At 43.0% G+C, this 12,869-nt stretch overlaps 1 protein-coding gene across 1 annotated transcript; it reads right to left on the reverse strand.

Annotated features, from left to right (window-relative positions):
- Positions 1 to 7,820: 7,820 nt before the first annotated feature.
- LOC149219027 (tubulin beta-7 chain) lies at positions 7,821 to 11,972 on the reverse strand. The gene is made up of 3 exons (XM_089384226.1): positions 11,011 to 11,972; positions 9,721 to 9,990; positions 7,821 to 8,886 (listed from the first exon to the last, which is right to left on the reverse strand). Exons 1-3 carry the CDS (start codon positions 11,402 to 11,404, stop codon positions 8,222 to 8,224), a joined length of 1,329 nt encoding a protein of 442 aa, XP_089240352.1. The 5' UTR covers positions 11,405 to 11,972; the 3' UTR covers positions 7,821 to 8,221.
- Between the last annotated feature and the right edge of the window lie 897 nt (positions 11,973 to 12,869).

The following is a 12,869-nucleotide window of genomic DNA, read 5'->3' on the forward strand; positions in this document are numbered from 1 at the left end:
GTATATGCATTTTTTGTACAAATTCATTAGAATCTACAGATCACATTTTCTTTCACTGTTCCACCACTGCTGGGATTTGGGGGAAGATTGCATGTTTATTGAACATACCTCATTTCTCAGCTACAAATCTGGAAGATTTAATTTCACAATGGTCTACAAGTACTTCTGGGGATTCAACAACTCCCTTGTATACAATTTGGGAGATCTTGAACGCAAGGAACAAACACATATTTGAAGGAATCCAATTGACAAACTGATCCGGATTTAAGCAGGAACGCAACAAATTACAGAGATAACCATATACACAAAGATGCAGCGGAAATAATACTTCATTTCATTAAGGAAAAATACTGAAATATGCTTACAACCAGAAATGGAAACAAATCAGCTAGGGCGATGGTAGCTTATCTCTGAGAAGAGATGTGGCGGCTACATGCCTCTGAACTGTGTTACAATGAGGCTCGAAGGCCTATTTATTGTTGAGAAACAATGGAAAACCCTTAACATTCCAAAACCTAACCCTAGGAGATGAAACGCCAAACTGTGGGCCCCGTTTGGGGGTAAATTGGTACATCAACTTCCCGGGGTCGTAACTTTGGCATATGATCTCCGTTTGACGCGTACAATAGCTCGTTAGAAAGATCTATCCAAGTACTACCACTTTGGGAGGCAACAAGGGTCGCCCCAGATTCCCAAAAAAACGTCGTTTAGGGCCTCAAAACGGCTCCGGAAGTTCAGGACCCGAAAAACTGCTAAAAATAGTAAACTGTGCTACAATTAAGGAAACTGAAAATGCTGAGAAAGACAATGGTGGGGGTCCAGGTGGACTTGGCAGGTGGCCACCAATATCCACCTGGATCATTCCTCCCCCCTTAGGAAGCAATGGTCCCCATTGCGTTGAGCTCCTCCATGAGATGAGGAAACTTCTGCTGAACTTGTTCCCTGGTGAGCCACTTGCCCTGCTGAAGGAGTTGGCCTGCTTTGACAACTCGATACAGTTGGATATTCTGTTGGCGAGTGTTCTTGATCTGTGTGTCCATGATCCGATCAGTTGCAGCTTGTTCCATGCAATCTGGATTTAATTCTGTGGGTTTGAGCTGTTCTGCAATGTCGGATGTGTCTAGCAATGGTGGAAAGTATGGCCGAAGGCGGTCCACATTGAACACTGGGTGCAGGCCAAGGAATGGGGGAATGCTGAGCTCAAATGCATTGTCTCCCATAGCCTTAGTAATGGTGTAAGGACCATATCGGAGTGGTCTCAATTTCCGATAGGCTCCAGTAAGGCGTTCCTTTTGCAAATGCAACCAGACTTTGTCGCCCACCTGAAACTTGTGTGGCACCCGGTGTTGATCATGTCGCTGCTTGTACTTGGCATTTGATTTCTCAAGAATGTCATGGACCTGCTGGCGAATATGTTGGATGCGCTCAATGAAGCTGGTGGCCTTATCTGTTTCGGACTGGACATGAGCTGAATTCATGTGAGTAGCTGCAAGGGGCATGGCCACATCAATGGGGCATAGTGGCTGGAATCCCAAACCCACCTGAAAAGGGCTATGGCCAGTGGAGCTGTGAAGAGCTCGGTTGTAGCTGTGCTGAACATAGGGGAGGCTCTCGTCCCATGTGCGTGGATGCTTTGAGTTATACATGCGCAGAATGTGCACAATCATCCTGTTGACAACCTCTGTCTGGCCATCAGTTTGAGGATGGAAGGCTGTGGACTTCGTGAGTTTGGTGTCCAGCATTGACCAGAGACTGGACCAAAATGTGCTGAGAAACCGACTGTCCCGATCTGAGATGATAGACTGTGGGATCCCAAAGTGCACCCACACTCGTTCAAAGAAGAGTTTAGCAGTGGCTTCTGCTGTGATATTCTTCTTGCAGGCCATCATAATGGCCATCTTCGAGAACCTGTCGACGACCACAAAAACACAGTCATTTCCATGCTTAGTGGAAGGAAGGCCTGACATGTAATCCATGGAGATGGATTCCCAAGGTCGACTAGGGGTAGGCAACGGGGTATAGAGGCCGTGCTTCTTAATGGTCGGTTTGGCAATGGCACAGGCAGTACATGATCGGATGTACTTCCCAACATCCTGTCGAAGATTCGGCCAATAGAAATAATTTTGCAGTACTGCCACTGTTTTCTCGACCCCGAAATGCCCAGCAGCCCGACTGTAGTGTGCTTCCCAAATCATCTTGGCACGCTCGCTTGAAGGAACACAAAGGTGACCGAGGTGGCATAATAGGGCATCCTGGAGGTGAAAATCTGCAACATGCCGACCCTCCAAGAGTGTCTGGTATGTGTGGCCGAATTCTGGGTCGCTTTTGTAGAGAAGTGGCCAATCAGAAGTCTCGTGCCCACAAGAGTTGAGCACGGTGGTTAGCGCCATGATCGGTGGTCGACTGAGGCAATCTGCAACATTATTGGTGCTGCCCTTTTTATACTTGATATTCAAGTGAAACTGTTGCAGGTATGTAGACCACTTCTGATGGCGATCATTCTGCAATTTCCCTTGGGTCTGTATGAACTGCAGAGGTCGGTGGTCTGTGTGGATGACCGTTTCCTTCCCCAAAATGTAATGCTTCCATTGTCGGCAGGCCTGTACAATGGAATACATCTCTTTATCATAAGTGGGGTACTTCCGGACTGTGTCTGAAAGTGTTTCACTGTGATATGCCACTGGATGTCCATGTTGAGTAAGGACTGCCCCAATAGCATAGTCAGAGGCATCTGTCTCGACCTCAAATGGTTGTTGTAAATCTGGTAACGCGAGCACTGGTGCCGTGCAGAGGCGATCCTTCAACTCCCTGAATGCCTTCTGTTGAGATTCAGACCAAAAGAATTTTGCTTTCGCCCCGCCCTTGGTGACTTGACTCAAGGGCCAAGAAATATGAGAAAACCCCAACACAAACCTGCGGTAGAAGTTGGCAAGACCTAGAAAGCTGCGGAGCTCTGTTAGAGTGGTTGGAGAGGGCCAATCCCGAATGACTTGGATCTTGGCTGGATCGACATGCACCCCCTGTTCATCAATGATGTATCCCAGATACTGAACCTGGGTCATGCCAAAAGTGCATTTCTCCAAATTGGCACATAGCTTGTGTTGCCGCAGTGTTTGGAGAACCTGTCGGATGTGGTGGAGGTGCTCTTCCCAACTCTGGCTGAAGATCAGAATGTCATCCAAGTATACTACTACAAAGGAGTTGGTGAATGGCCGCAAGATGTCATCCATTAGCCTCATAAAGGTTGCAGGAGCATTCGTCAATCCGAAAGGCATGACCAACCATTCGAAGAGGCCCTCCTTGGATTTGAAGGCAGTCTTCCACACATCGGAGGGTTCGATTGGTACCTGGTGATATCCTGACTTCAGATCGATCTTGCTGAAATATTTCGCCCCCTTTAGTTGGTCTAGGAGGTCATCAATCCGCGGGATCGGGTACCTATTACGGACAGTGATCTTGTTCAGCGCCCGATAGTCAATACAGAGTCTCCACGTCCCATCCTTCTTCTGTACCAACACGATCGGGCTCCCACAGGGCGATGAACTCGGACGGATGTGACCTTTCTGCAGGAGCTCCTGAATCTGCCTCTTGATTTCATCGTTCTCCAGAACGGAGCGCCGATAAATTGGTCCATTGGGTAGCGGCGCACCTGGGGTCAGATCGATGGAGTGCTTGACTTGACAGTGCAGAGGAACCCCTGCCGGGGAGGTGAAGATGTCCTCGTACTCCTCCACAACCTTGTCCATCTGTAGTTGTCGTGCAGAGGGACCCCGTTTGGAGGCCGCGGCCACTGTCTTCTTCTTTCCTTGAGGGCGTATCATCAGGAAAACAAATTTCCTGGTTTTGGAAATGATCTTACTGCATTGTTTTGCAGTAATCAAAGAGATGGCGGCAGGTGGTGCTACCTCTGGTATCCTGAACAACTTATTTCCCAATGTAATAATAACAGCACGGGGCCTTGATTCATACACAGCATGTCGCTTCCACAAGTATGGTTGTCCTAGTAATACATCACAAACTTCAAGGGGAGCAATGTCACACAATACCTCATCCGTGAAGGGCTTGATGTTGTATGGAAGGCGACACTGCTGGCTCACGCGAAGATCTCGTCCTTGGTGAAGCCACCCAATGGTGTATGGTTGTGGATGTGCTGTGGTCGGTAAGCCCAACCGCTTCACGACCTCTGCCGAAATGAGGTTCTTTTGACTCCCGCTATCAACAATGAACTGTATCGGGGAGCCCTTTACCCACATCTGGGAGTGGAAGAGACGCTCCTCCTCCTCTGGATCTTCGGGTTCATTTTTCTGGATCTTTGCGGTAGCAACAGTGGCGCTGGGATCCGCATCAATGATCTGCTTCCCTTTTTCATACCCCTTATCGGGTTCTGACTCAGAGTCGGAACATGCATCTGATTCTGAAACCTTTAGCTCAGCCACCAGTGACTGCTTGGCCCGACACTCACTTGTGTTGTGAGTGGAGCTCTTATGGAACTCGCACCATTTTCCAGTGTCCTTTTTCGGCTTCGCGGCACTGTTCTTTGCTTGCAGCTTCGGCTGGTTGTCTTGGGCTGTCCCGCCTTGGCTTTGTCCTTTGTTCTGTGGTTTAGGGGCACCTTTCCCCTGCTTTGGATTCGCAGATCCAAAGTCTCGCTTCTTTTGTTTAAACTTCTGCTCGACCTTGACGGCATATCGGTATGCTGCGCCGAGCGAGGGGATGTTTAGGAATTGTATTTCTTCCTGGATGTACTTGTGCAGGCAGCCACGGTATTTGAGTATCAAATGTTGCTCTGAATCCTTGATACCCAACTTTGTGCGAAGGGTATGGAAAAGATTGGTGAACTCCGGCACGTCTTGGTCCCTTCCCTGCCGCAGCGTGGTCCACTTTATGTATTCATCCTCATAGCTTCCGACAGGGTAGTACTGCTCCTTGATGGCATCCCGGAACGAATCCCAGGTGGGTGCGGCTGAAAATAGTGAGCCAGTACTTTCATCCTTCTGCTCGCAGTAGGTTTCCCACCAGTCCTTGACGTGGGGGGCTGCTTTGAGAAGAGCAAAAACAATCTTTTCCCGACTCGAAAATTCATGAACAGAAAAATAACCCTCTAGCAGATTTAACCATTTATCTACGGCATCTGCGTCTATCTGACCCTCGAATATGGGGATTTCAAAATTAACTTGTACCTTAAAGGGTGTGGCGTTTCCAGAGTAGCTGCTGGAAGCCGATGCGTTGCTTCTGGGTAGCCGCTGAAGGATCTGGGCAAAGCTGTCCATCATCGCGTTCTGTTGTCGCTCGAGGGCTTCTTCGAGCAAGATTTTGATGGGATCTCCTGCCCCCTCGTCTTTCTTCTCGTCCGCCATGGGAGGCCGTCGGGATTTGCGAGGCTGGTCTTGCAAAAGTTCAACCAGTTCAAGCCCTAACTCCTTATATCCCGACCTTGTTGGGGACATGCAAAGAAAAACAGAGAAAAAGCAGACCGCTCTGATACCACTGATCCGGATTTAAGCAGGAACGCAACAAATTACAGAGATAACCATATACACAAAGATGCAGCGGAAATAATACTTCATTTCATTAAGGAAAAATACTGAAATATGCTTACAACCAGAAATGGAAATAAACTAACTAGGGCGATGGTAGCTTATCTCTGAGAAGAGATGTGGCGGCTACATGCCTCTGAACTATGTTACAATGAGGCTCGAAGGCCTATTTATTGTTGAGAAACAATGGAAAACCCTTAACATTCCAAAACCTAACCCTAGGAGATGAAACGCCAAACTGTGGGCCCCGTTTGGGGGTAAATTGGTACATCAACTTCCCGGGGTCGTAACTTTGGCATATGATCTCCGTTTGACACGTACAATAGCTCGTTAGAAAGATCTATCCGAGTACTACCACTTTGGGAGGCAACATGGGTCCCAAAAAAACGTCGTTTAGGGCCTCAAAACGGTTCCGGAAGTTCAGGACCCGAAAAACTGCTAAAAATAGTAAACTGTGCTACAATTAAGGAAACTGAAAATGCTGAGAAAGACAATGGTGGGGGTCCAGGTGGACTTGGCAGGTGGCCACCAATATCCACCTGGATCACAAACAGAATCTGCTACAAAGTGATCACATGGGTGGGTGTCTTTCCTTCACCTACATATACAAAACGGAATTTGGTGAAGTGTTAGGCCCCTATACTACTAGTGTAACCGCTTATTGTTATTATATAACCCACTTATTATATTGATGTACCCATGTAGTGCCCATATTGTTACCATTGTGCCCCATAGAAGCCCACTATTGTTATTATTGTGCCCTTACATTATTATTGTTATGTCGGCTCTGATTATGTTATGACCCCTTAGACTCCTATATATAGAAAGGAGGTATTTTCATTTGTATCATCCAAGAATTGTTCATTTATGTAATGTAAAGGAGGTTGCCCCCTCGAAGAGGCTAAATTCTAAGGCGTTGATCTATCTTTTCTATCTTTTCTTGAGCTGGTTTCATAACATGAAGATAAGATCTTCTCCTACAATCAATGTGCCAATAGGGTGGTTCGACAGAGCATCACAAAGGGGATTGAGTGGCTGTGGAGCAGTTCTCAAGCCTGACAACAATATCAGATACAACCTACACTGGAATGGAGGTCCTGGTACCAACACTAGAGCAGAAACCATGGCTCTTTGGGGGCTGCTCTGGTTCGCCAAAGAAAAGCAGTTGAACAACATCAATATTTATGGTGACTCAAAAACTCTTATAGGAGGTATTCTAGGTCACCATGCATTTGACCCACCTCTACTTGCTGGATGGATCCACAGGATACAACAGGTACTGGCCTCTCTCACTTCCTATTCTATGACACATGTATTCAGAGAGAACAATGTGGAAGCAGACAAGTTGTCCAAGGCAGGTCTTCTGGGGCAATATGGGATCATGCATTACAAACTTATAGTAGACCAGCACATTCGAGAAGAAGGCGAGATTTGCCTGCCATATTGAAATTTCCAAGAAACTCTAGATTTTCCTATCTTGAGTAACATTTCTAAGAGACAGTCAGACTTTCAGTTTTATTTTTATATCTATATTTGCTACTAGTTTTAGTATATATGGGTAACTTGCAACTATTGCCTCTTGGCACTGTGCAGTTTTTCTATATTATTGCTATGATGCATGGATCGATATATTTATATCAGTTTGTATGTACTGGACTTTTAATATATATCAAATAAAACTAGCTGGACAGACCAAATTAAAGTGTCTATAAATTTTCAAAAAAACTTGGGCATGGCTAGGTAAATGTGCACAATCCAGTGAATGGCTTGAATCTTAACCAGAAGTTTACTGTAATTTAACCCTTTATAAAAACCTGAAAATCAATAAGAGTAAATTTCTACTTGTCCGATTCTGATTTATACTTGTATTAATTTAATGAATAACAGGAGATGGCCCTACTGCAACTAATTTAAAAATTGGTGCCAACCTAGGTAATTTTAAATTAAAATGTAAAATATATTGCATCATTTGAAAAAGCTGAAAAGAGCAGTTGCATTCACAAGGGAAAAGAAAGAGTAGGGTACTGCTGTATTTAGTAAATCTAAACCACAAAAAAAATACTTATATACCCTTAAACTCTGGAGCAATTGTTTTTACGGTGGAAAAAAAGGAATGTAACATCTAAAGGATCATACCCCGAAGGTAGACAATGATTTTATTACTGGTTCCTCAATACCTCAAGACAATCATAAATCCTAAGAGCCATAGATCATCGTTTTCATCATTCTACCATTTAATTTTTGTATACAACAGTAGCATTCATCCAGATTTACACAACCAAGTCAACTCAAATTATTAATTCCTGACACTCTTTATCATTATTCCATTCTCAACCCCAGGAAGAATGAAAATATATATGGCATTTTACATTGATAAGAGAATACATCACAAAAATCAGGCACTAAACAGAGCAGCCACTATTTAATTATAGGAGGGCAACAAACTAGACTCAAACACATTACATAACGCAACACATACAATTTTAAGATTGTGAATAACGAAACAAAATCCAACCACTCATTCTAAACACAGCATCTTCTAGGCCTCAATTCAACCAAAACCATGACATCTGGCACAGACCAACTTTCAATCATTATGAAGTGATATGCTGAATGAGCCATTTCCAAGAAGGACTAACAAGGTAAGCTCCAGATTCGGCTCTTTATAAACTAAAAAACAAGGTTTAAACCGCCTCTTCTTCTTCGTACTCGGCCTCATCATCAGCAGTTGCATCTTGATACTGCTGGTACTCTGACACCAAATCATTCATGTTACTCTCTGCCTCTGTGAATTCCATCTCATCCATGCCCTCACCAGTGTACCAGTGCAAAAATGCTTTTCTCCTAAACATGGCAGTGAATTGTTCGCTGACTCGCCTGAACATTTCTTGAATTGAAGTAGAGTTTCCAATGAAGGTGGATGCCATCTTAAGACCTTTTGGAGGAATGTCACAAACACTGGACTTCACATTGTTTGGTATCCACTCCACAAAATAAGAGGAATTTTTGTTTTGAACATTCAACATTTGTTCATCTACTTCTTTTGTGCTCATACGTCCACGGAACATAGCAGAGGCTGTCAGGTAACGCCCATGTCGAGGGTCAGCTGCACACATCATGTTCTTGGCATCCCACATTTGCTGTGTAAGTTCAGGCACAGTGAGGGAGCGGTATACTTGGGATCCTCTAGATGTCAAGGGAGCAAATCCCACCATAAAGAAGTGTAAGCGAGGGAATGGAATCAGGTTAACTGCTAGTTTACGCAAATCAGAGTTTAACTGTCCAGGGAACCGCAAGCAGCATGTACATCCACTCATTGTTGCAGATATTAAATGGTTAAGATCTCCAACTGCATCAAAAATAAATGTAAATGTAAATGAAATGATACCAAAATTAGGTGGTCTCTTATAAATGAATCCTACTTATCTAAGTCGTATGAGTTTGTATGTCTTAGTAAAAACAAATTCATAACACATATATTAAACCAGATGTGAATTGCAAGTAGGAGGTCTAAGGTCAGCTCTCTAGGCTGGGTCCATATGTATTATTAAAAGCAAATTCATATCTATTAAACCAGATATGTCTGTGAATTAAAAGTAGGAGGTCTAAGGTCAAGTCTCTAGGCTAATTGTTTGTCTCTGTGATTTTTTGATACTGTGGACCACACTCACCTATATGTTTTCCGGGAACTTATAATCCCAGGTTAAAAAAATAGCTATATCCATACCCATGAAAATGTGGACATAAATCCAAACTGCCCAATGGCTAGCCTACATATCTATGCTCATATTAATGGGTGCCCAAAATAAATACCCAAATAGTCAAAGATGCAGACAGTTAAAACTCAATGCAGTCCCCAATATCCTTATGCTTTGGGCACATAAATAAACCTAAGTAGTTAAAGCCAAAATAAACAGATATATGTTCCGCAACGTATAAATGCAATCCTAACATGGCCACGACCATTTTAATCTACCACAGACCCATATTTAAATGGTACTGTAGTAATTTCAATTTTCCACGTACTTAATGTTAATTTGGACTGTAAAACACCTAATTTCTCTCAGCACACCCAGTTTTTGAACAGTTAAATAGAACGAAACGGTGGAAATATCCTTCCTGGAAAGCAAGAGCTGTTGTCAATACATTACCGCTTTAACTAGATAAAGGACAAGGTGCTTACATGTGGGCGTTGTTAACTTCAAGGTTCTGAAGCAAATGTCGTAAAGTGCTTCATTGTCAAGAACCATGCATTCATCTGCATTCTCCACCAATTGATGTACAGAAAGAGTTGCATTATAAGGCTCCACCACTGTGTCCGATACCTTAGGTGATGGAAAAACAGAGAAAGTTAACATCATTCTGTCCGGGTACTCCTCCCTTATTTTGGAAATCAAGAGAGTCCCCATTCCCGATCCTGTTCCTCCTCCCAGGGAATGACATACTTGAAATCCTGCACACCATAGCAGTTCAATCAGAAAAACACTTCAATAAATAATAAGAAATGAAAAACTGGAGACCACTAAATACAAAAAGCGAATACATACACACTGGCAACAAACAGACCAAAAGATCATAATAAACAGGCAGAAATCTCATATAAAAAGTAGAAAACTAAAATAGTCATCAGCTGTTAGAATTACTAAAAATAGTACCTCTGTTTCAACTAACTGCTAACATTATGGGGCAGAGAAATGAACTCTTCTTTTAAATTAGTTTTAATTACCAGCTACTGATACAGACCCGTATTGACCCAGACCTGAAATACACCAATGATTAGCACAGACCCATCTAAACCCCATCTTCATGTTACATATCTCGAGTTATAAAATTTGATCAATGGGTCAAACCCATTTAAACTCAGATTTGCTTTACACGTCTAAGTTGCAAAAGCAAAGGTCACATATCTCAGGTCTAATTTGCAGCAATTACAAAAGAAACCCATCAGAACCCAGTTCTACAGGTCTACAGTACCTAGAAGTTAAGCAGCTAGATGTTGCATATCTTGAGTACCAATATGGGGTAAATATGCAACTCAAGGTTGCAAAGCTCGACCTACATGTCTTAAGTTCCAACATTTGGAATATTGGTCATTTGTGTGAACTTAAAATATCCATCCTCCAACTTCACTAGGAGACCTGCAACATTGAGGTGCATATCAAAGATGAATTTTACTTGGATTCGTCTGTGCCACTGTCTTTATTCAATGCCCCATGTAATACTTTCTTAGATGCAGGCTTATAAACGAGTGGCATATTCCATGTGCAAGAATTTATTGATTATCTTTCCAAATTGAATACATTATCACACACCAAAATACAGACACCAGCTAATGGATAACCCCACCTCCAATCCTCACAGCTTAAATGCACATTTTTTGAAAAATGAAAAACAATATCTATGAAAACAAATTGCAGTCTTCCTCTGAATTATGAAGTTATATAGTGAGAACATGAACAAAAAGATAAAATACCCTGAAGACAATCGCAGCTCTCGGCCTCCTTACGCACGACATCAAGAACGGAGTCAATGAGTTCTGCCCCCTCAGTATAATGCCCTTTGGCCCAGTTGTTCCCGGCCCCTGTCTGCCCAAAGACGAAGTTATCTGGCCTGAAGATCTGACCATAGGGACCTGATCGAACGCTGTCCATGGTCCCGGGTTCGAGATCCATCAGCACTGCCCGAGGCACATAGCGGCCGCCGCTGGCCTCGTTGTAATAGACATTGATCCTCTCCAGCTGCAGATCGGAGTCCCCACAGTACGAGCCCGTGGTATCAATCCCATGCTCGTCACATATCACTTCCCAGAACTTGGCTCCTATCTGGTTCCCGCACTGCCCGCCCTGGATGTGCAATATCTCTCTCATTCTCCTCAAACAGCCAGAGAAAAAAATCCAAATTCTGTCGAAATCTCAACGGCTGTGAATCGAACCCAACCCTAGGCCTCCAATTTCTGAAGCATAACACCTTCAGTCCTCAAATAGTACACAGAACCCCTTGGGCACAAACAAGCGCCAGCTATTAAGCTGTGCGCAAGTCTGATGGAGGTTTGCGGTCAGAATTCGACTTAGATATCAAGCAAAGATATCGTCGATCTCTGCATGCAGTGGAAAAGCGAGTTGCGTGGCGTTTAAGATGAGAAGATAGAATGTGACAATGGAGGGGCAGGTATGGTGACAGTGGAGGGCCTAGGTTGCTACACAACATCATTCTAAATTTTTCAAATTTTGTAAGTCGATTTCTTCGGAGAGACGGTTCCAGAAAGAGAAGCCCAGTGGAGCTTTTCATTTCTTTTTCAATTATTGTCACTGCGATGATGCTTGTTTTCGGGTGGACTCTCTGTACAAAGCTTCGTGTTTACGCCCCCGGAAGGCCTTACAGTGACCCCATTAAGTTATGGGCTGTCGGTTTCCTTGCTGTTGTTCTTTCCCATTCTATCTGGAAACGTGAAGCGATCATAACCCCATCGTTAATATAATCTCTACAAGCTACAGCGACAGAGAATAGATGGAACTGGATGAGAATAAAATCTCGTTTGTCGTGCAACGATGTTGTTTGGTTTTAACTAATCAGATTGGACTTCACATCATGTAGATGACAGTTCTGGCGCGCAGGCGAATGACGTTTAGAGTGACACGTGGTGCCTCGGGTTAGTGTCTTGCAAACGCATACACAATAAATTCCGGGTTAGTGTCTTGCAAACGCATACACAGTAAAATGGATACACAGTAAAATCATGCCGATGCAAGGTAGGAAATGAAATGAAATGATATTTTAACGTCTATGAGATTATTAATTTTTTTTTATTTTTTTCTCTTTGTAATTTAGTGTTTTTCTATTCAAATTGATGATGTGTTGACTTAATTTTCCAACAATCCCTTTGTTAAAAAGACAATGCTAAGAAACTGATGCTAACATGTTCTCATATCTTTCTCATGTTCTGATGTAAAATGTACACACCCTTTCTTCCCAAGTTTTTTTAGGCCTTTTCCACCGTCCTATTTCACACCAAAGTTGATGTGAATTGATTATTAATTAAGCAATAAAAACCTTTACTCTCCACGAAATTTGACGCGGTTAAAAAAAAATTGTACTCTGTTAACTTTTTTTTCTTGAAATGGTTGAAACAGTGGTAAGAATTGTCAAAATTGACGAACCGTCTAGTTATAAAATTACTACCCTCATCGTGTGCCAAAGATAAAAGATTATGATAGAAGTATTTAGAATGTGAAAACGTAAATATTAAGTATCATGCCTTTAATTTAAAGATTTTTTTTATTATTATAGAATGTTATTTTATTTTTATTTAATGGATAAGATATAAAGATAGTG

This window comes from Pinus tabuliformis, chromosome Q (assembly GCF_031772625.1).
Source record: "Pinus tabuliformis cultivar Carrire ecotype Pingquan chromosome Q, CPIR1, whole genome shotgun sequence".
Classification (NCBI taxonomy): Eukaryota; Viridiplantae; Streptophyta; class Pinopsida; order Pinales; family Pinaceae; genus Pinus; species Pinus tabuliformis.